Consider the following 24,540-nt stretch of genomic DNA (forward strand, 5'->3'; position numbering starts at 1 on the left):
TATTAAGTCCTATATGATTTCAATATCTTATTGTTTTTATCATTATTGTAAACAAAATGGTAAGGGATGAATGATTGTATAAGCTGTTGTTTTATGCGTACAGATATTTTCGCGAATGGGTTGAAGAGATCATGGACCTTTTTGTGAGATGTTGTTTTCACGATTTTTACATCGGCTACCACAACAGCACTGATGCCTGTTAGTTGACATGTTTTCGCATGTTGTTAAATGGAAATCCGACAGTCATTTGTGAAATTCCTGAAAATTAAACCCTCACAAAAATAACAGCTTATACACTACATATTATTAATTCATTTTAATCACTGAAATGATAGTCACTTTCATGAGACTGATATTTTTTATTTTTTAGTGGTATAACATAACTGGGCAGAAGTATGAAGAGTGACAGAAATACAAAGCTTGTTTCCGGATGTTGCATATTACTAAAAAGGTTAATGAAATAAATTAAGGATAAAGGTCTGTGTCAAAAAGTAAAAAGAAAAACCAGTGTAAGTACCATCAAAACAAAACTTTATCACACCAGCCCCTCCCCCCCCCAAAAAAAAAACCCAAACAACAACAACAAACAAACAAACAAACAAACAACAACAACAACTGACAAAAGACTTTGGGTAAAGTGCAGATAAGTAAAATTTGTACAAGCATGTCTAGACTGTACCACCTTGGTATAATTTCACCATATCTTACTGTACTATAAAGTATAGATGAGAATTGGCCAGTTGGATCTTGTAAAGAGAGGGGAAAAAAGTGTCTCAAGGTCTTTGAGACCTGAACAATGGCTGCAGCCTCACTTTCATGAAATCTCCACACCTCCAGTCCAAACACACATGCATCTGTATCACATGTGTACTCATGCATGGAGCCAACTTTTCTCCCGTGCTGAGTTCGTGTTAGTCACTGTGCAAACAAGTTGGAATGTCAACACACCAGTGGAACTGTGTTATCGATCCAGTATGGCTGCTGTGACCACATGCTGTCGGGTGGCATGTACAATATGTGGGGAGAAATGGTGTAGACCCTTTTCAGAATTCACTGAGATATACTCACTTTTGCCCAAGGACATGGTCAATCATGTAGACTGGTAAGTTTCAGTGTAGAACTTTTTAAACAGTTTCCTAGGAATACCCAAGAGTCATGAAGCAATTATTGTGGTGTGGTAAAACTGGGTTACTCGGTTGCATATGGCACTGAAGGAAAAAACAAAGTCACTGTGCAGATTTTTCAGTAAACTTTGAGCTTTGTACCAACCTGTTCGATTCAAGTGGTGACATGTGCAGATGTATTTGAGCATATGTCGTTGGTAAAAACAAACATTTGACTATAATGTCTTGCTGTCTAATCAAGCAAGTATTAGTTCATTTCTGTATAATTTGGCCTCTTATGTGTAGAGTAAGTGCTTTGAGTGCTGAACTTTGTATTGTACGTGTACACTGATGCAATCTCTATCGTGTGTATGTCTTGTGAGCTAAGAAGTGCTGTGGTTTGGGGACATTTAAAAACTATCAGACTCGGAGGCGCAAGTGATCATGAGGTGTTTATGAAAGATGGGCAGAATTGTAATAAGCGTGTCTTAGCTCCCACATTCCCGTACTTCACCATTTGGTAAGTGGCTCTATATTTATCTTGTGAGTAGGTTGTCCTGTAGACAGTTGATTGTTGTAACATAGAAAAAAAAAGTAGCCTAAGTGTATGTGCAGTACATGTTGTTGAGTTGGTGTGAGCCCTGCTAAAATACACAAAAGCTGACCCTGAGGCCACCTTTCAAGCATGTTGTGTTAGGCTTGCTGGAATGAATGGAATGTCTGCTGTTTTCGATGTTATCGTGTATCCAAAGATGATGTAATGTTTGCTGCATTTGCACACTGATCATTCTGTCACAAATCTGTGAACATATAGAATGCTGATTTTAAATTCTATGCAAAGAGGTCTACAACAGTCGTACATGGATATACTCATTTCACACCGGTTCTCCACATGTAAAACTATTGGCAATAATATACTGTAAAACACGATACTTTCGCGGCATGAAATTTCCGCAAATTGGAGCTGACGGCCTTTTTTGCGGCATGAAATTTTCGGAAGTTGCCGCTAACATTCAATGTGTATAGTGTAGACAAGAACTTTCACATGCAATTTAATTTCGCGAATCTTGGCTCTCGCGAAATTCGCGAAATTAAAATGCACGCGAACATTACTTGTTTTACAGTACACAATATGCAGTCTGTTTACACTTAACACATGCACCTGATTAGGAATATACACCTCCCCTTTCTTCTCATTCCCTTTCTCTGTTTTTGAGAGGACTATTCTGATTGGTTGAAAGGTACTGAAGCTTATTTCTTTACAAGATATTGTTTCCTTGGTCTATCAGCCAATCAGGTGTGATTTTACAAAAAGGTAGCCGCCTTGTCTCGAAAGTAACCTGTTTATCAAAATGAGTCCAATTATATCAACCTAAATGTTCTTATGGCAGTATTACAGCTGTTTGAATAAGCCCTTGACACAAATTGGGTTGATACCTACTATAGCCTCTCATGCTATTTGAGTGATTGTGTACATGTACACATGTTTTGATTAATTTTATTGTCAAGATGACTCTGTTGTGTGTGTGTGCTTTAGGGAGGCATACTACGAGGCTAAGATGAACCAGCAGCGGCGTGAGCTGCAGAGCCTGATGGCCGAGAGACATCGACTGCTCTCTGTCCAGCAGCAGCTCAAGGAGCTCAACGACAACCTGACCCCAGTCAGGAAGGTTGGTCAAAACTCTCATCCTTATCACAGACTTCTCTCATCTTTATCAGAGATTTCTTGTTGCTGCATATGCTGAGAAATCCCAAAATACAAAGCAATAAGGATTTTTGATTGATAATGGTTTATTGGAACAAACATGCAAAGTAGTGAACTTAATAGTGAACTTAACGTCAATTCCCCAAATCCAATTACTCATATCAATTATTACAAAAAACACAAAACAAAGAATATATTACAATACAAATACACAAACTAATAAATTATTTCTTATTGCACAAGCACCTTATGATATAAATTCATGAGGGTGAGTATACTACACATGAGGTACCTGTACATTTAATGACAAAATGCAATCTCTATCTTACATTATAAAGGGTGATCACTGGTGGGTAGCAAAAGTGGGAAATCAGCAGGACTAATAATGCACCAGTCTGGTGTGGGCGTTATGGTGTGTATGAAAAAAACATGACAGAAAAAGCAAGTGAAAATGCCAAAAAGGGAAAGAGGGGGAAGGAGTGCAAGTGAGGTATTGAAAGAGAGAGTGTGAATACCAAACTCTGATCACCTGTGTTTTTGTTATGATGTAATGTTTACAGCATACCCAATCTGTAAATCTACATATCATATCACAAAACCTCATCTCACAATAACTATATTTCACCTATTTCCCCCATATAAACACCTACAAAGTTGTATTTCATAATCCCTACTATCTCCTCCGCAATACAACTCCATGTACAATCCAATCCCATAACTGCGAAACACATTATATCTCAACAAAATACCACTATCTAATTCACATAAAACAGTAAAGGCATAAATTCATAAAATGAGCATTAACGTGAACATATACTGGCAATAAGATATAACATAATTGATAAGAACTAGTTGTAGGAAAAAATTTGACAGTTGTGTGACTGTCAATATGAGACAGAAAATATCTGTGTATTTCTTTGTAGCGTGACAGAACATATGTGAAATCAGTTTCAGTTTAGAGGAACCAGCAGAAAGTTGGTGCCTTTTTCTTGAAGGAGATTTATCTGTCACCGTTTGAAATTTGACTTCAAAACAGTCTAAGTTTGGAATCTAGCTGTGAAGCATGGCTCTGTATACTGCAATTTAGACAATCCACTGTGTTTGAGAAAAAAAAATAAAATGCAGGAATAACATTATAGTAACCATGGTCCAGTTTGAGAGATGAATGACACAAAGTCATTATGACTGTTTCTTGCCCAATGTCTATCTGTATCTCAGCAACCAGCGAAGCAAGCAGTGAAATCGGTGAACATTCAGCAACCTCCCGTAGCTGCAAGGAGTGCCCAGACAAACATGAACGGTAAGACCATGTGACTTATTGTCAAAAAGTACCCAAACTCTGTCTGGGTGTTGCAAGAAAGTTGCAATCAATTGCAACTTGCAACTGATTGTCACTGGCCAATCAAAATCGTTGTTGCATGCATGTCTTCTTAATAGGGCAGACCCTGAGCCAATCAGAATGGTTGTTTCAAAATTAGCAATTGTTTGCAATTGATTGCTACTTTCTTGCAACACCCCATTAGAGTGAACAGCAGCCCAAGAAAGAGAGCTTGTTTGTTACGCATCTATTCAGTGCACATGCATTTGCTTCCTTTGACATTGGTATGATAGTGCCATTCACATCTTGTGTTTACTCCAGTTACATCAGTCTCCAAGTGAGGTGTAATGCATAAAAGTTTAGCAGGAAGTGGCAGAGTAGAGTACAGTGGACTCCCGTTATAACGAAGTCCTCGGGACCGGCAGTTTTCTTTCGTTGTATCAAAATTTCGTTATAACTGAACTAATAAACTTTAAAAACACATAGAGTGGATGATGTTGCGACCCGAATTTTTATTTCGTTGTAACCGTGTTTGTTATAACGGGACCTGTAAGTGTTGTTGATTTCTGCCATGTTCTGTGCAGTCATTGCCGTAATGAGTACAGTCATTGTGATTGTGGGTTGTAGATGAGTACTCGGTACCACTGATAATTGTTTTCCCTGATCCATGAAAAAAACCAAAACAATTTGATTTAATTTGTAGAGGGAGACAAAGTGAAGAAACTCACACCCAAAAAAAAAAAAATAATGTTAGTAATACTGTACTAGTTATGAGTAAGCTTCATAAGTGGATTACATGCTGTTAAAAAGAAAGAATGAAAAAGAGAAAAAATGTGAGCAGAGCAGTAAGTACTGCAGTCAACTTGTTAATTCCAGCGTTTTGTTACGTGTAACCAACATACTTGCAGTTCTTTCCATGTAAATATGTTGAATTTGTATTCTGTCTGAATCTGCAGTGGTGGCCACTCCCAGCCGTGATGAAGTGTATGCCGAGATGAGGAGAAACCGGATGCTGCAGGAGGAGCTCCGACAGAAGAAAAATGAGCTCTCCGACTTGCTTAGCATTGTCAAACGTAACAGAGAGGTGAGAGAACGTAATACTTCTGATTCATTTCTTATTATATAAAGCTATATGAATATGTCATTTGGAGAGTACACCGAGGCAACAGTTTTCTTGAAGCGGACGTTCTCGTGTCTCTCTGTGACCCTGAATTCCTTTCTGGAATTTATTGCTATGCCTCACAAAGGCTATGACTTTCAGATGCGCTCTCTTGGAATTTTATACTCTCGAGTTTTCCGCACATTTTTGCATCAGACATACTGTTCATGTGTAGGATTGCAAATCAGTCACATGATCATCAAAATTTACGTGTTGAACATTTGCTGCATGATTATTCCTGAGCTCAATAATGTGTTTTTGTACTGTTTCAGCCAGTGTTACATATTGATAAGAAAAAAAAAATTATCAAATAATAAAAAAAGAACAAACTGTAACCTTTTTGATCAGATTTCAAATTAAACATGTCTTTGTTATTTACTCAGTCAACCTTTTTTTTTGGGGGGGGGGTAGGGACAGAAGGCAAATGTAAATAACTCCACTACGTATTTCAGTAATGTCTGCATTGGTACAATATGGATCGAGAACTCATGATTATTTTGTATCTCTTAACTTCATGTGATTATGCAGCGATTACGTGAGGGGTCAGAGTTGGGCATGACTTCGGCTGCAAGCGATCTAGCCGAATATGACAATGACTTATTTAGGTAAGTTAAATGCTGGAGATGTTGCATTTTCATCAGACTTCCGGCTTTGCCTCCCATTTCACTGCCATATCTTTTTGACCTGCACCCATGGCTTTCCCACGCACAGTCAATTCATTACTTACCCTCAGTGTGTTGGTGGTTGTGATGTGCTGAACGGGGGAATTCCCAACTTATGATGAAGCATACACCAGTAATCACTTCAATCAAGTTCACACAAGAACAAAGGAAACAATGATTTGGAAGAACTGTGTTTTGGTCAGCCTTGCACCGAATCTTCTTTCATGTTGCATGCCCATAAAGCGGTCTCCTACGTATCACCTTTGATGTGTGGTGACTATCTTTGATGATTGAGCTGAAGCTATCTCTGCTACTTTTGTCATGTTTCTTGTGGTAGGAGGAGCAGAAAAAGTCTTATCCATTGCATTTTGTCATAACTTAGTCCTTAAAAAATAAATGTCAATCTCTCTTATTCTATAGTTGTAAGTTGTAATATGTGATATGTCAGTAAAAATGTGCATGAGAACCTGGTGTCACAGTTTTCGTCAAGCAGAACTAACATGCTTCTTACATCTTATACAGAGCTTCTATACTGTAAAACCAGAAGCATTCACGACATGAAACGTTCAGGGATTGAAGCTGATGGCCCTTTTGTGTGGTGTGAAACTTTTGTGAGTGGCCAACCGCTTTCAAATACAATGTGTAGTCAAGATGCATTCACATGCTTCACATGCATTTTACTTTCGTTGAATCTTGACTCACAAAATTTGCACCAGTTTCATGCATGTTTAAGTTTCTGGTTTTACAGTAATTCATGCCACAGTAATCTATGTGAGACACACATAACATGAAAGTCAATATGCATAACCTGACTTCTCTTATCTGTGATATTAAAACATCAAATTACAAGTCTGTGACATATTTCACTGAATCTCTGCATTGGTGTTTGTATCATCTTTCCAGACTTAAGGGTGAAATGGCTAATTTACTGAGGTAACTGCAAGTGTCCAAAGTCTGATTCTGTGAACTTGCATGCTGCTTCTTTTCTTGCACAAGATTCTAAAAAATGAATGTTCATAGTCCCATTTATAACTGATTTTGTGCTGATTGCTTCCATTATACTTTCCTTTGATGCCTTTCAATGTGTTTTAGAGTCCTCTAATTCTGTCTGTTGCTAAGTCCTGTCTTGCACCAATACTTGCTTTGTTGGATTCTCGACGCAGTTAAAATCTTGAATGCATGTACAGTTCAAACAATACACAAAAGGCCACATTTGAATATATCGAATGCCTAAAATGAGGTTTGCTTACCAGTGAATTGGCCAACACTTGGAATATCTTGTAACAATAAGTAACAAAAGTTGTCTCTGTTCTTCTTTATTGTATTACCAGTGTGTCTTCTAAATCTAATATTTCTTCTTTGATTACTTTGTGATATTTGAGAAATCCCAAATTTACAGTAGACTGCTTTTGTAGGAAAAGATTTGACAGCTACGTGATTGTCAGTGTGAGGCAGAAAAAAATTTGTCTAGCATCTTGCATCAGATGGCACCGAGCTGTTAATTCACCAAAAACAATAGACCTAATATGTTACCTTGTTACAGTACATCTACATTAGTACTTGCTACCATCTTGCTTTTAAAGCCAACACCTTGTGGCTCGATACACTGCAGTTTTAACTCGTTGCCATCTTGTTTTTTTTTCCTTTTTTCTTTTCACAGCAAAAGCTATTTGTTTCAAATGTCAGTGATCTGAAGTCATGCAGAGTATTTTGTTGTAGTGATCTTTAGTTCAATCAGCTACAATAGTCTTGCTGTAAGCTTGTGCAAATTATTTTCCTGCATTTTGAAAGCAAAAACATGTGTGTTGGAAGCTGGCTCGTGTAAAGTGCAGTTAGTGATGCATCTTGTAGTAGTTTGCCATCTATATTGCATTTTGTGACCACTTTGGGTGATCCACTCAGAAATAGGAACGTTTGAATATATCAAATGCCATTGATCAAATTTACATCAAGCAAATCGATAGTACAACATTTAAAGTACAAGAAGAGAAGATTGTCATCTTGTGGTGGGTGTTTCATCACAGTTCTCATCTACTTGAGTGCTTAAAGAATTGTTTAGCTACTCATTGTCAAATGCTAGATACGTGCATTTCAGAGGTTTAAGCTTCCATTATTGGGTAGAGTCATTCTGCCATGAACCAATGAACTCTTCTATCAAAACTGTTGCGTCTGCCTTTCCCTAACTACATAGCAACTTATACATGGCTATTGTGCCTTCATTCATGATAGATGCATCGGGCTTTGCATGGGGAAAAATGTAGTCTAATCATTACTTGCGGTTCTCTTCCCCCCCCCCCCTCCTTCTCTTGCCCCATTTTCTCTCTTCTTTCTTCGCCATTCGCTATTTTGTCCTCCCCATCCTATTCTCATGGCATGCATCGCTGACCAGGGAATTATTGCTTGATGCTGGCAGGCTGAGTATGCGCAGCGCCGACATCACAGCAGCGGCCACATGGGGCGGCTCCACCCAGGTCAGCGATGATGAGGGACTGGAGGATGGTTACCCTAGCGATGGCATCGTCCAGGTGGAGGAGGAGGAAGAACAGGTTGGTGGAATTCCTTCGCAGGTCACGAATGATGAATACAGTGCGTTGACCATTAGTGACATGATGGTTTATAGAATTCAAAATGACTGAAAAACAACTATCCCCCCCCCCCCCATGCACGCAATGCAATTCTCAAGCACGAGTTGACGAAAGTGGACTTGCTTTTTTGCTGCATGGAATTGTGCAGTCATTTGCCAGCCCATTAGGTTCAAGCCAAACACATGCCTATCAAAAATCATGCTCTTTGTAATTCCCAGGGGTCTATGTAAATCCTGTTTCATTTTAGCGTAAGTTCAGGGTAATTTACACTAAGTGTCCGTCTGTTGCAAAGAAAGCATTGTGCTTTGGGAGCAAAATTATTCAATAAAATGTTGATAATTCTCTGGAAATTTTTTCATGATGATGGTGGTAAACTCTTTGAGCTGCAAGACTGAATTATGTAAAAAGCAGCGCTGCACACTGGCACTGGTCCGACGGTCCCTGACCAGTAAGAATTACTGTCGGACCAGTAACTTTTTCAGGAATGAACCAGTGGAAAAACTGGTTACTTACTGGTCCGACCTCTTGGTCGGACCAGTAGAAAAATTGAGTAAGTTTGCAGCCCTGTGAAAAGCTTTGCAGAAATTCAGCATGAACCATCATGTGTTTCCTTTCTTTCACGCCAGGAGCAGAGCATAGTGACATCTGACACTTACACAATAGAATCCGGAATGAAACCCCGCAAAAGGCCTCAAGTGTCCAGGTCTTATCCCGGAATCAGGAGAGTGGCTTTAGAGGACGATGGAGAAACGTCATCGATGGATGCGGCTCGGCATGGCATCAGATATCCAAAGAACATCAACACTGCCCTCGACAGGCAGAGCAGATTGAGGTAGGGGTGTGTGTTTGTGTGTGTGAACGTTTGTTTGTGTAGGGGGTTATTAATGCTGCATTATCTAGTACAATATATGAAGAACGTCATTGGACATCAGAGCCTCAGTGGAGATAAGTTGTATTCCTCTCCTGGCAAAAACTTGCCACACTTGTATCATTGTAGGAAGTCAAAACGTCTCTCTGCTTTAAAGGGATCGTACAGTTTTGGTTGAGACCTAATTTCAGGTTTCTAACATTTTTTGGTGAGATAATGAGAAACCTCTTATGAAATATGAAAGAGCATATCTATGAGGAATTCAACGTTTGTTTGATGAAAATTGGTTTTGAAATTGCTGAGATATCCCAAAAAGAGCGATTCTAATAAAGTGTGGGACCTACACTTTATTGCGATCGCTTTGTTTTACTTTGTTTTTGGATGTTTCAGTCATTCCAAACCCGATTTTCATCAATAAACTTTGAATTCCTCTTAAAATGGTATGCTCTGTACTACATCATAAGTGTTTTCTTGATATCACGCAAAAAGTTTAAAGCCCAATTCTCATCTCCAGCAATACTGTACCATCCCTTTAACTATGAGTCTATGGTAATTCAGAGTTTATTTCACAGTTTTATGCAGTAAATTATGAATTTGTATGAAAGTGATGAAAGGGACTGTATCATATCCCTGGCTGTTTGCTCCAGGAATTTCAGGCAGAACACAGCAGAAAGTTTCTGATGTGAAGATTATTAACCATCCCCCCCCCCCCCAATAAAAATGAATGAATAAAGGTATAAGTATGATATTTGTATGTTGTTACTCTCTTTCTGAAAAGAATCAGTGACCAAGGTTTTCCCCTTCCAGTGACTCATCCAAACATGCTCTCTTTATGCTCAACCAGCAGACAAGAAAACATCCGGTCAGCGGAGGAACTTGTGTCCGACAGCCAGGATGATCCGCTTGGACAGGGAGACAGCATCAGGGCCCTTCAGGGCCACATTCAGCAGCTTCAGCAGCAGCTGTCGAACAGCATGGGCCTCTGCCAGACCCTCATCTCAGACCAGCAGTCCATGAGCAATCTCCTCTCGGGGTCTCTCAATGGTACGTCTTCTCTGACATTCTCTCCCCGATTGCCTTCTTGATTGGAAGGATTTTGTCCACAATGAAACAACATTTTCTATCTCCGTGTGGTAGTGCATACAACTTCGGTACAAAAGTGATTAGCAAAAATGATTTTGTGTGGATTGCCATGAACATCAAAATTGACCAGCAGTGATTCTGCCAAAAGTGATCGTACAAGACCGAAGTATGCAATAATGGAATGTTTATAATCACAAAGTGTGATGTCTTCTCTAAGCTGGCATGCCTTAATCTGCATCAGTGTGAAGCCGATGTTCATGATTATCAAAATAAGCCAGTCTGGTTGACAAAGAGATTGACTTGGGTCTCTCAACTCATCCTTGTTTCTTTTCCCTTGAATGTGTTCGTCTCGGCTCCACCCTAATGGTTTCATTTTTATATGTGCCCTGCAACAGCTGGTACATTTGCAGGGCTGCGGCCTACCACCCCGTCTGCAGGCCTTCCTCCCAACCCCTTCTCCACATCGCCTCAAGTCAATCCCAGCATGCCCCAAGGGCCCAGCGGAGATCCCCGCCTCGACGACTTGATGGTGAACTACAACGTCCGGCTGCAGCACCAGCAGCTGATGCTGAACCTGAGCAGCGCCTACAACCAGCTCTACCGGCAGCAGGAGGAGATCCAGCGCCTCAACCAGCAGCTCGACCAGGCGTCCGAGGTTTCCTTTGATGTCAGCGGGGCTGGCCGGGCTTCAGCAGGCATCAACGCCAATGCCAACAACAATGCCCCGCCCCTCGGGAGTGCTGCGGGGATGTGGGGGCCCAGGTACTCTGGCCAGACACCGCCGTTCAGAAGATTGCCAGGTTTTGGCGCGGAGGAAGTATCGCCCTATGGAGGAAGTCCCTATAATCCAGGTAGGCATAATTAACCTTCTGATTGCACGTATTGATGCATAGGCAAGCGTGCATTCTGCTCATTTTCAAGTATTTACAAAGATACTTACAAGACTAGAGCATGCAATAATAGATAAGTTTATGGGAGGGGGTTCCTGTTTCCTTTAATTCTATGGTACTGTCTACATTATTGTAATATTGTATAAATTTCCACACACAAAAAAAAATTTGGATGTATTTATTAAGAAATCAAACAGATAAGAGTCGCCCGTAACAGTACAGTAGAATGTTTATATGTATATGTAGCAGCTGCACAAGCGTACCTGATTATTTCAATAAATTTTTTTTTTTCCAATAATGGACAGTAATTTTACCAATTCCTCAAGTGTTGTCCTTTTTTCTGCTCATCTGCTAGGCATGCCTTTCAGCATGGCACCCACATTCCCACCAGGGTTTGGACAGCCAGGCCAAGGGAACTACCCCTCTGTGTCCCCTTACACCAATCCATACACCACCAACAACCTCAACGACGTGGGTCCTGGCAGCCGCAAGGACAGCTACACGCTGTATGCTCGCCAGCCAGCGGGGGCCGCGAGGCAGCAGTACGGAGGCGCCCTCGGCAGCTACCACGTACCGCCGAACACGGCGCAGGTGAGCAATGACGACGACGAGTTCGAGGCGGCTTACCTGAATGGCGCCTCTAGCCACAAGGCCAGCAGATTGACCTCTGGTTACACCTTGGACAGTGGAATAGGTGATGTCAATGAACTCCTTGGAAGGGAGTCTACTTTGCTAGATCCGAGGAAGGACGCTAGTGTGCCACCACTAGACATCTCCAGTCTCTTGAGGAGAACGTAAGTTGTGCAAAACTGACTTCTGTGATTTTGTTCCTATTCTGCACATGCATACCACAGTTATTTCCAGTTTTGCCATCGATGTCTCTGTGTTAACGGAAAACATTTTGTGTGTTAAGGAAGTCATACATTTTGTTCCTGTTAGTACTTGAAATTGTATTTCTGTGTTACTGTAAGCACTGGTGAATATCAGGATATATGCAGTAAGGTCTTTTTGATCTGCATTGAAGAAATGAGTGGACTAAATCCACATACCTTCCTGCTATGTTATTCCACAGGTAGCCCCTCATTAGGATCAGTTGTAGTTCAGGAGTATGAATTTCTGATAATTCATGTGATAATCAGCAGGAAATATTTTGATAAGGTAGAAATTATTCGTTATTGCCCTCCCCTCAAAAGAAAGTAAAATAAAGCAGTTTTAAAAAGATGTGCTACCTATGAAGCATATTGCTTACTTGGCAAGTGATACTGACATTTCAATGAGATCAGTCAAGCTTATAGGACATGAAAAATAATTCAGATAGGATGCTGTCAAGGGGGTGGCAGCAACGGTTATAGCTTGCAATCAATATTGACTTCAGTATTTAAAGCTTGCAATCAACATTCACTTTCATATTTACCTATTTTGTGCCTACTGTTTTCACAGGGAAGAGCAGCGAAAACAGCGAGAGGATATGGGTAGCCAGCGATCAAATGCTTCTTCAAGCAAAGGAGGTGAGATTTTGCATGATTATTATTCTATTAGGAGATGTCTAGCTATCCTTCATTGATTTTGGGCTCAGATCGTGCCAGAGTGTCTTCAGTTTTAAGTGTGATGTAATGATTGTAATGCGATTAATTTTGCTGTCCATATGCCTTAGAGGAGTTCTTATTGAAACACTTCGACCTCTTTTAAATCGACAGCAGCCATTAAAAATCTGAATATAGAGACTCAGCCTGCGTTCAGAATCTTCCATAGGAAAATGTTCTCTTACTGACATGCCCACTCACATTTCACACCAACATTCTGTGAGATTTCACAATTTGACTCCTTTAGTCTTGAGTATGCTCTCTGACCTAGTACGAGTGAGATTTCAGTTAACTGAGTTGTCTGCCATAGATTATTAAGATGTTATTGCCTTTTTTGTTCACTGTCTCTATCGACAGCGGTTGATTCAAGGCTTATGGGAATTAATGGGTTATTTCTTCATTTGTCAATGTGTGGTGTCTTTATATTTTTGAAATCATGTAAAAGTTGATTTTAAAAAAAATTGCTTTCATCCCTTGTCACACAGGCAAGCATCCCATGCCAAGCAGTGCAGCCCAGGCAAGGGCCCAGCTGTCCAGCCAGTCCAAGCCCAGTGCCCGCCTGGCCAAGATGCTGGGCCCCAAGATGGGCCAGGGGCTCAGTTCCTCCATCAGTGGCACTGCCTTCCTGGACACAGCCAGCATCGCCAGCACCTTGTCCATGTCCAGTCTGCCCGGAGAGTTCAGCGACCGTGCCAATGGACGGTCAAAGGATGCAGGGCGGCAGGGTCAACAGCAGGCCATGCAGCAAGACACCGACAGATCTGTCAGGTCGCAAACCAGCGAACTGTGAGTAGAATCATTTCCTAGGTTTTGTAGCTGTATTTCCTCGTGTAGTGCATATGAAACGCATCCATGACTTGACAGAGCGTATTGGTGATTTCAGAGCATCCTAGTTTGATGGTCCATACTGCCATTCTTTCCAATATAGTATTTCATTGATGACGGGCTCCACTTTCTTTTCGAAATGTCTAGACTGTGATCAGTCAACTGAAGTAGCCATTTACAGAGCTGCCAACTATTACGGATTTCCCGTAATTGTTACGGGAAATAATCACGATTACGGGAGTACGGAATGTCGCCTCAAAATTACGGTTTTTGGAAATTCCGATAATGCCCTATCGCCTATGCAGCAATTGCAATATACTAGCAGACTACACACTGTACATGTTTCATTCTCCAGCCGGCCCGCGTTGCCTGGTTGCCCGCATTTGTGTGTGTCGGTGTCTGTGTACTCGACGTGTGTGTGTTCGTAGCTTCCATTATAGAAAAGTGTGCGCACACGCAATTCGCTGCTTGCGTACTGTGTACACCGAACGGAAATTCGCGCGCGTGAATCCCTGTCGCCTACGGACCCTGGATGTTTCCATCGATCGCCATGGGATCCCCATGTGTGGCCGGCCGGCTGGGGACCGGAGCGTGAGTACATGTAGTAGCTTAGCTACACACTGTAGCCAGCTGCCACTATAGACAGTACCCTATTTCGTTTTGAGTCGGGGTAGAAGCGCTCCGTTGTGCAATGTCTGCTTCTTTTTCTCTACTTCTTCCGTTTTTCCCTTGCCTCCCAAGTACGAAATGATTTTTAGAGTGTTGTGTGTGTTTTTTGTAACATTATTGCATCATTTTTCTGCAAGGAAGAGGTGAGTTTCTGTTCGTGTACTGATGATGTGCACTGCAGTATGTGCAGGTGAAAAGCGTTCGAACTTTCTTTCCCGAGTATCGTGGAAACTCGATGTATTTCTAGGCCTGTAAAAGGAGATCTCATGTAACAGAATACCTATAACAAACTATTTTCAGGTCAAAGTGAATTAATTTCCCTTGTTTTGTATCGTTTATTGACGATCTCAAGGATCTCGTCGTAATACCGAATTTCCAATGTGTAGATCTATTTGATTTTCGCGTAGCTTTCGGTGCTGCAAACTTTTGCTAGGGCCTAATCTTACTACAAAACTTATTGTTCTATTTCTGTTGTTTCTCACACCTCGTTTGGTACGATTTCTTCCATTTTATATCACTTTCTCCGTTCTCTTTATGCTTTGAAATATTTAAACGTAATTCTTTCAAGTGTCTTGCACTGTTATTTTCGTAACGGCGATTTCTCCGCTTTCGTGCAATACTTTTTCGAATCGAAGCGACGTGTGTTGTCTTTTCTAAATATTTGTGTTGTTGGGAGGTGTTGATACTTTGTATTTGTTATACTTATTTATTTTCCTCGGTGTTTATCTCGAGGGACTATGCGTGTTTCTTAATGTTAATAGGAAAAGGCTAAAATGATATGAGTGATGTCTGATGGTGATGATGAAAACCGTATGCTGGTACAAAAAGACGTCTTACTGTGAATGCTGAGCGTACGTGCCGTTCGTTTTATTTCACTTTCCCTCTTATTCTTCTTTCCCCCTTACTCTTCTTTCCCCTCCAAAGAATGATAAAAAAAGAAATTACACTGTACATACACCTCACAACAAAAAGATCCACGATCTACCAACCTTCGTAAAGTTAAATCTAAATGTTCAATATCAGCAAAGAATAAGGGGAAAGCACGAATGACAATAAATTAGAGCGAAGAGATTGTGAAATACTGAATACACGCAGTCTCTTCGGCTCGAAGAAACTTGACACCCACCCGGCCTCTCCCCTTGTGGAAATTTCCACAAAAACAGGTGCCACACCCAGGTGCGTGCCAGACGAAAGAATGCGCGCACTGGAATAAACAGCGTGTTAGTATCCTGGAAATATCGATCGAAGAACCAGCTCATTAGTTGAATTAAAGGAATCATTGCAAAGATATCGTGATTCTATATCCTTTCTTTTGGCGCATAGTAGGAAACATCAAACAGTCGAATATATTGTACTTAATCGAATATCTTATGTTCCCTGAACAATAAAAAAGGATCGATTAATCAGTCAATTAAAAATGCAATCACGGAAATACTTAGAAGGTCTCGTATGCCCAGACAAATTCACTACGATTAGGTCCAATGAGATGCAGTCATCACCTGGTTAGACAGCAAAATCATGACAATTAATTTCAGTTCACGCTCATCATAACTGCTTATTACTTTTCAAAGTTTTGGCTATCAACATTCCTTCGTAGGTGTTTTTTGTTTGTTTGTTTTGTATGTTTTTCCTCGTGAAAGACGTAATGACTCTTTCCGTATCGAATTTAAACTCCATGTTTACTGTAAACAAGCCATTCAGCTCAGCTATGGCGCATTCGATCCATCGAACTTGCAGTAACCTCTTAGGCAGGAGCACATGGGTTTTTCCTTTAAACTTGAAAGTGAAACCACGTGTTTGCACATTGGTGCAACCACACACAGCGCGGCATTTTTGCGATCATCTATAGCAGAGTTTCCGATTCCAGTCAGGGTAAAAGAAATTGGAATACTTCGGAAAATACTGATGTTTAAAATCCAGTAAAATGAAAAAGCCTGAAAACAACGCATGATTATGTTTTATAGTAAACAATAGTTGGAAACACCGAAGAGAGTTTTGCATTCGCTCACACAGAAGCTTTCTTGAGAAGATGAAAGCATCCCCCTCCCCTGCTAGATAGTGGAAGCTTCCATAACCAGCCCAGCAAGTTTCTGGAGGTACATACATGCACTTGTACACATGCATTGCGCGAGAAAGCAATCAATCAACGCTGAACATTGCGTAGTTTAGATTCTTTATCGTGCTGGTGTCCAGCTCGATACTTCGGCATGTGTCGTAATGTTTTGTTTAGAGCCTGTAGGCCTCATATGTCGACGAGTTTAATTCAAAATAGCAAAAAGAGGGAGATGGAGAAATTACGGATTCTGGTGGAAAAATACGGATTTTGGAGCTGCTGAGTCCGGATTTGTGCTTCCAAAGGTTGGCAGCTCTGCATTTAGTGAAGAAATTATCATGATGTCTCTTGAGGGTATCCAAAGTAAAAGTATTGCAGAGGCAGCAATTCCAAGTGTATGACATCTGTCCACAATGTATTGATGTGAATTATCAGTTTTTTGTTCTTGTTGATTGGTTTATTGCACAATCTTTCTATGTGTTTGCATGCGCTAGTTTTTACATTGTTTGTTTTTTCTTTATGTATGTGAAAGGTTTACTACATTCTAGTTAAATTGTTCACATCTGATGTTTGTGCCGCAGTGAGTCGGATGCGGGCAGTGAGTTCTCCCTGTTCGAGGCCCTCCGAGAGTCCATCTACTCCGAGGTGGCCTCCCTCATCTCCCAGAACGAGAGCCGCCCCCACTTCCTCATCGAGCTCTTCCGTGAGCTCCAGATGCTGAACTCAGACTACCTGAGGCAGAGGGCACTGTATGCCCTCCAGGACCTGGTCTCCAAGTATCTGACGGACGACAACACCAACCCGTCCGAGGCAGCCACCCTGCCCTCAGAAAGAGTGAGTGTTAACCGCCCCTGTTTCAGTTAGAGAAACAACTCATCAGACATATTAATAGCTGCCTTCCCTGGAAGCTAATAATATGTGACCGTGCATCACAAAACGAACAAAAAGTCGCACACACTGATTTTGCGTGAGGGCTGAAAATAAGTGAAATGGGTAAACCTAGCCGATCTTGACATTTTCATATTTTCTGAAAGAGCAGGTCTTCTTTTACATTATACTAAAATTTGGGGTCATAAAACGGACGGGAAAGTGTGTTTTTTGAGCAGTTTATCTCGAACATTTTTGGTGGAATAGTGTGATTGGGTGTGTCTTCAGAGTCCCTTTTTCATTTCCGAAAAACCTTGTACACGCTCTTCACTTTCAACTCTAATAACTTTTGAAAGGATAGTGCTACTGCTTTGAAAGTTGGCATTAATTATGGACAGAATGTGTTAATGAGGCATGCTTAATTTCAGTTTAATCTGATAATCCCTTCATTGTTGTTACTTCGGTGGTTTACTTCCTTTTTTTTTTTGTCCCATTCATCGCACAGCCAGCACGGCTTGGTAAAGATTAAGCGCGTGAATAGACACTGTACTTCAGAGCCTCTTTTCTCAGTTCACACTTTTCCTGAGTTTGTGCTTTCTTTCCAATATTTAGATAGGTTAGGAGAGTCCATTTGATTTGTGTTATATATCATTTTAAAGCTTATAGTCTGTTCTTTCAGAATATGGTCTTACCTAAATATTCATGTCTGGCGTCTTTTTGTTCGTTTTGTGGTGCAGGGTCACATATGTCTTATTGTGACAGAGCAATTGAAAGATGCAGTGATTTTTGTTGGAAAATTTGGAGAAAATCATATTGAAAACACATATGAAAACTAGGGTCAGGTACAAAACAGAGTTAAGTGTGATAATCTTTGTCTTAACTTGTAAAGAATGATGGTATGCACAAGAGCTTAGACTTTTCTCTTCATGATTGTATAAGCTTGGTGCATGATCAAGAGCATGAATATTTCTCATAGTGATGATAAAAGCTTGATGTATATAGATGACGACATAGTGGTTATGCTGTGAATGTCTTTCTGTGTTTTCTTCACAGTCACTTCCTGCCTGGATGAATTTCATTGGTTCTGAACAAACTCCCAGTGAGAGTTTCATCACATCAGATGAGGAGGAGATCAAGGTAACTTTTTTCTCCCTTGCAGCCGAGTGCTAACTTCCGTAGTGTATGTGCCAAAATGGCCTGGATTTCTTGGGATGTGCGCCAAGACGTCCGTATCATCTTTGAGCTGGCATGTCAGAGCTGAGCTTGAATTCTGTTGTTCAAAGAGAAATGAATATAAATTTGAAGAAACATGTTTTCTTTGAAAGTTAGGGCATGTTGTGCACTCTTATTTGAATTTACATTAACTTCATGTAGCCCTTTACGAAGCTTATGAATCCTTAAGGAACAAACAGTGGTGCGTTCAACAGCTGTAACTCCTTTGTGTTGTTTGAATGTGTGGGTTTGCATTGTGAGGTGTGTATGTGAGAATAGTTTACAGTTTGCAAAACTTTCTTGGTTCCTAGAACTGAGTTCCTAGAACTTTAGTCGAGCTGATCTCCTCTTGTTAGAGCTTACCAGAAAGAATGCAAGTAGTCCTTCTCAGAACTACCACATGGTGACAGCGCAAACTCTTTTCACAAGGAATTCCCTTCTGAAAGACTGGGCAGTGAGAATAAAATGCAGTAAAGGGCATCTTCATTGTTGCGAGCAGACTCAAAGTTTGGATGTTACGATAGGGACTTTCCAGACATGGTCAGTGAAATTGTCTGTCCCGAAAGTTATCTCATACTTTATTCCAGACATGGTCAGTGAAATGTGCGGTGCCCATTTTACCTGGATTAGGTTAAAAGTCTGCTCTTGAAGCAAAGACAAACTTTAAAAAGGTGAGAATCAAGAACGAACTCTCTCTCCTACTTGACTAGGCGCGGTTGTTTGGTGCTAACCTGCAGCGGTCTCATGAAAGCTCCTATGCAGTGATGCTGGAGGACGATCAATACGACTACATAGAGAACGTGGACTCTGCCAGCACTCTCTCAACACCGCCCTCTACTGGTCCAGGCGAGTTTGGCTTTGCCAACGACGACCTGGGAGACACGGTCATTCACCTAGACAAAGCACTAAAGGTATGTGTACTGATATGGAGAGAGGCTATTGTTAGTGTACAGAGGTGGATTGATTTGGGAGCGTTGTGACAAAAATAAAAATATAAGATGAAGAAATGCTGATGTTCGTCTAGGACCTCATGCACTTGCGGGACAAGGAACTGATATGTCTTTCGATAGTCTGCATAGAGTGGAGCCGTTTAGAGTGCGTTACATATCGTCCTGCGCATGGCAGATTGTCGCTAGGCTGTGGGAGTGCGCATAGAGTTAACAACATTTTGCCATGCGCACGAAGATATGTACATTGCTAAAAAATAGATGTAAGTTAGATATTTTCAAACTCGAATGTTTTTCTTGTTTCCATATGGAGAACTAGAGAGTAGTGGCAGGCTCACAAGTGTTGGACTTTTATGCTCTTACTCCCATTTTTCTGTGTGCCTCATGGTACAGCGTATGCGTGAGTACGAGAGGATGAAGGCAGAGGCAGAAGGAGCCTCAGGGACTACCAGCTCTATGGACAAGGACAGGGCGGCCATGTCGGCCTCGGACATGACCAGCAACAGCTCAGCTCAGGACATGGGAAGCGAGAGCTCCTTCTCAGATCTACCAGTGAGTTTCTCAGACTTTCTCTCTCTCAAAAACTTTTGAGTTCAGTGGCAAATTTGCTCCGCAAGTGAATGTTTTTACCAATGGAAGCAGCAGATCCATGTTGATTCTTGATCTAATAAGATATGACAAAGGATGATCATTTACAATTCCAATGGATTGTCATCTTATGTAATACTCTTTGAACACTTAGATCTACATTAGTCATCTTTGTTATCCGACTTTCATATCACTTGTAGACGAATCAGCTGCTCTGCTCAAAAAGTGCGGTTTTTATGCCTCCTCCACGAAGTGGTGCCGGAGGCATTATTATGTTCATGAAAGAAATAGTGGATTTACAACCACTGCTTGCAACATTTCATGGACCTTACAGTCTCATGTATCCTTCTGCACAGAGGATATCAAAAGCCTGAAACACATTAAATAAAGGCACAGTGTTTTTTAACATTTTTTGTGGTACAAGTGACATAATGATCACAAGACCATCAGTTATGAATGCCAATAGGGCTACCATGTCGGATGAATACATTCACAGAATCATTTTGATTTTCTGTTTAATTCACTCCAAATTTGACTAATCTGTTGCTTCCATCTTTATGTGTGCTGTTACTAAACCCCTGTTTGCTCCAAGATTATATTATGCCTTTCATGTCTGCATTTCTGTTCAGCAACTCAATACTACAAAGCTAACAATACCGTACTATTTTGTTCTTACTCTACTTCAGTTTAATTATTTACCAAAGTGTGGAGTTGGTTCTTTTTTTTTTGTGTGTGTGTACTTTACGACATGTGACATTTAAGAGAGTATGCAGATTATTAAAGCAGCCATTGATTTGTTGTGCATGTTACAAGGTTTCTGCTAGCTGTTGTGCATGATCAAGCATCTATATGATTAAAAATTTAAATTGCATGGAAGTTTTCATTGAGAAATGTTAGTCACACTGGAGAAAATGCAGAGTTTGCACACTTATAGGAAAAAAGTGAATGTTTTACGGTCAACAGATCTGTGATATTAATTTGAAATAGTAGATGAATATGCTTGCTTCTTTGTTCTCATTACCTATGTTCAGCATTCAAATCTTGAGTGTGGCATGAACCAGTCTAACAAGTGATTTGTTTTGCTGCTTGATGTTGCCTTGCATCAGCTTTATGCCTTTACCTGCATTGTGAAGCAGCTGATTTTAATTAACATTTTTGTTTGGAGTGTTTGCATTAACTTGCTTTTTGCCAAAATTAATCTTTGACTTTACCTCAATTTTTGCCGGAAGTCACTGCAAAGGGTCAAAGCATAGAGCTGATGCAGTTTGCTCGCCATGTGATACGAGCATATACACAAAGAAAGAAAAAACACTGACAGAGAATGACACCTTCTTGATTGGCATCTTCTCCATTTGTGTAATTCTCGCTAGATGTCCTCTCTCCCCTGCCTCCAGTACCCCCGCATCGACACCCGGCAGCTGGACCTGCAGATCAAGGGCATCATGCAGGAGGTTATCCCCTACCTCAAGGAGCACATGGATGACGTGTGCTCGCCCCAACTCCTGGCCTACATCCGCCGCCTCGTGCTGGGCCTGGCCCGCCAGAAGGACGAGAGCCGCGAGTTTGTGCGCTTCTTCAACCGCCAGCTCGGCTCCATTCTCGAGGACTCATTAGCCAAGTTCTCTGGAAGGAAGTATGTGCAAATACCATACTTGTCTTTGAATTTCTTTTCTTTTCTTTCTTTGTTTTCTTTGATATAGGAAATTGTGACTGCAAACCAGAACCATCATAACTTAAGCACATTTAATTTAAAAAAACCCCCAAAAAACAACAATTGTATGATGAAGATCAGGTCAAAAGGACATAAATGGTACAATCCATGATACCATGACAAAAAGGAAAAGAAATCAATGCAAGTGTCTGCGGGATCACGTAGAACTTGAAAACAGCAAAGAGATACATGAAGAGTAATGTACACCCTCTAAAAACATGTTTTCAAAATCTTCCACTGTAAAATAAAAAAGTGTCTGCAATACTGTAAAAGTGGATCTTTCTGTGCACTGCCAAGTAAGATGAATTCTGTGTTTTTTTAAGACTGCAGAATCAAGACATTACATAGTGGTACCTATTACAAACAAGAAATTTTCACCTGCCTTTATTTTCGCGCTAGTTTTTGTTTGTGCAAACTGTGCAAAAGTTTCCACGCTGCAAAAACTTTCCACATAATCACAGTATTTGATATTTAAGTATACATGTTCAAGTACTTTTGGTGGTAGTTGTGTAATGGCTTGATGATTCGTATTCGCTGTGTGCGTTTATTTGTTTCTGATACAGAGAAACAAAAATTAAATGATATTTTTTTAAGGCTAGTGAAATCCTTGTGAAACATGAGCATGTCATTCTCTGCCTGTCAGGATGCGGGAGTGTGGTGAGGACCTCCTGGTGGACATTTCAGAGATCCTCTTCAATGAGCTGGCCTTCTTCAGACTGATGCAGGACCTCGACACAGCAGGCAACAAGCTGAAGCAGGAGGCTGCACGGGACAACAGAGACAACGATGAGGACGACGACGACGAGGAGGAGGACGACGATCAGGAGGAAGAGGAGGAGGAGGAGGGAGATGAGAATGCGGAGACGGGGACTGAGACTGGCACCGCTCAAGACCAGGCAACGGGAGAGGAAGGTAGGGGGTCATTTCATAGCAGGAGTGCTCGGGCAGAAATCATGAATGACTAGATAGAGAAAAATTTATCCAGCATGCTGACGTGGGCACTGCCGCACACACGTTGTCAGTACATCATGCAATGTATTTTGTGATTGTGTTACCTTTGCAAATTTCACAAGGCGACAGATATTCTCTAAATCAGTAACTTTTCAAAATATCGCCTTGTGTAAAGCAAATGCACTGTTTTGTCTTATGCAGGATGTGAAATCTTCATACTTGTAATTCTACTGCAGTAACTGTGCCAATCGTAAATCCTAATTATTACAGTAAAAGCCAGGTCTAATGCCCATTCAAAGGACATGTTAACCTTGGTGTGAAGAAGGAGAGAACACAGTATTATTGCACGATATATGTTTTTGATTTGTTCTGGGGCTCCCCCCCCCCCCCCCCCCCCCCCCCGAACTGTGAATACTTGATCTGCATGGCACATTACACCAAGAGAAATATTATTTCCTCGTGAATATCTCTCAGATATAATGATAAAAGTTGTCCATTCTTTATCCTCCAAGTGTCTCTGTTGCATTGTGCTTGTCTGCAGGTGAGAGCAGCTCAGATGACTCTTCCACAGATGAGGAGGATGAGGAAGATGATGAGGAGGATGAAGTGGTCCACCAGACAGACTCCAAGGGCAGTGGCAGCCAGCAGGCCGGAGGCATGGGGAGCCAGCTGATGGAAGATGCCCTGGCCAGCGCCATGGCAGTCGCTTCCAAATTTGAAGAAGAGGAACTGGGCAATGTGAGTACAGAAGGAAATCATTGGCCCGTGATTGAAAATTCAGTGAAGTATGACTGACAGTGTGGACAGCAGACTTTTTTTTAAGCTGCTACCAAGAGTCAAGATGTACTAGGTGTTACTGTGCATAATGTTTTATTGTTCTTTTGATTGCAGACTGACAAAGTGTCAGTCCATATATCATTTTTGCCAGTCTGATAAAGGATCACTCAAATGCCACTACAAACTGGAAACACAATGTTGTATTGGTACAGATGTCTTGAACGATTTTATTGGAGATCAGCAGTACAGAAACTGCAGTAGGTAGATCTGCTGTTACATAGATGTAAGTTATCAAGTAGCCAAATGTGGCAGTCAGTGAATCGTGAGTTAAAACTTTGCCCCATAAGTCAATCCTCGCTCCTGCAAGATACGCGCATAAATATTGGTAGACACGCACCATAAGGGAGTTTTTTACCTCGAAAAGAACATGGAACTTGGAAAGAGCAAGAGAAGAGTAAAGGACCATGGATGAAGACTTTACAACTATCGAGTGGTCGTTATTTTGATTTCTTTCAAGCTTTCACTGTTTTATGCACTGTTATTCTCCAGTGTTAGAACATTTGACAGCATTTTACTGACATTTGCTTCTAATTCTCTGATCTGTTAATTTTTAGGCAAGAGACGACTTGCTTGCAACACAACTCGAAATAAGTGACAGAGATGAGTGAGTATGCTGAAATGATTTTCAGCTTTCTATTTAAATCATTGTTTGACATCATAGTGCATCGTACACTACTATGCCATACCAAGTTTTCAGGATTATAGAGATTTTGTGTTCTCAGTTTGATTGATGGATTTGTATTCTCAGTTTGATTGATGGATTTGTATGTTTGATATATTGCACCATATTGATATCATTTTGTTATTTTGCTGAATACTGTTATTGGAGTTTATTGATTACTGATATTCTCAGATTTTGTTTAAATCCTTTTCTTTCTTTTTTTAAGGAATGCTTATTATCTGTTTTGTTGATTATGTAAGTAG

The 24,540-nt window shown here is 40.8% G+C and overlaps 1 protein-coding gene across 1 annotated transcript in view; it reads left to right on the top strand.

The window, feature by feature from the left end:
- The window catches only part of LOC139737421 (pericentriolar material 1 protein-like), a 56,108-nt gene that overhangs the window by 27,052 nt on the left and 4,516 nt on the right, over positions 1-24,540 (top strand). Inside the window, exons 18-36 of the mRNA XM_071648095.1 lie at positions 2,641-2,773; positions 4,027-4,108; positions 5,083-5,210; positions 5,814-5,890; positions 8,337-8,493; positions 9,159-9,364; positions 10,248-10,444; positions 10,879-11,334; positions 11,729-12,167; positions 12,814-12,881; positions 13,442-13,742; positions 17,085-17,337; positions 18,424-18,507; positions 19,293-19,493; positions 19,923-20,081; positions 21,512-21,750; positions 22,472-22,740; positions 23,321-23,517; positions 24,171-24,220. Of these exons, the coding sequence (XP_071504196.1) occupies positions 2,641-2,773; positions 4,027-4,108; positions 5,083-5,210; positions 5,814-5,890; positions 8,337-8,493; positions 9,159-9,364; positions 10,248-10,444; positions 10,879-11,334; positions 11,729-12,167; positions 12,814-12,881; positions 13,442-13,742; positions 17,085-17,337; positions 18,424-18,507; positions 19,293-19,493; positions 19,923-20,081; positions 21,512-21,750; positions 22,472-22,740; positions 23,321-23,517; positions 24,171-24,220 (3,696 nt within the window). The remainder of the gene's footprint in view (positions 1-2,640; positions 2,774-4,026; positions 4,109-5,082; positions 5,211-5,813; positions 5,891-8,336; positions 8,494-9,158; positions 9,365-10,247; positions 10,445-10,878; positions 11,335-11,728; positions 12,168-12,813; positions 12,882-13,441; positions 13,743-17,084; positions 17,338-18,423; positions 18,508-19,292; positions 19,494-19,922; positions 20,082-21,511; positions 21,751-22,471; positions 22,741-23,320; positions 23,518-24,170; positions 24,221-24,540) is intronic.

Source organism: Diadema antillarum, unplaced genomic scaffold (assembly GCF_040938485.1).
Source record: "Diadema antillarum isolate AM-2024a unplaced genomic scaffold, OU_Dant_1.0 seq00000693_RagTag, whole genome shotgun sequence".
In the NCBI taxonomy this organism is placed as follows: Eukaryota; Metazoa; Echinodermata; class Echinoidea; order Diadematoida; family Diadematidae; genus Diadema; species Diadema antillarum.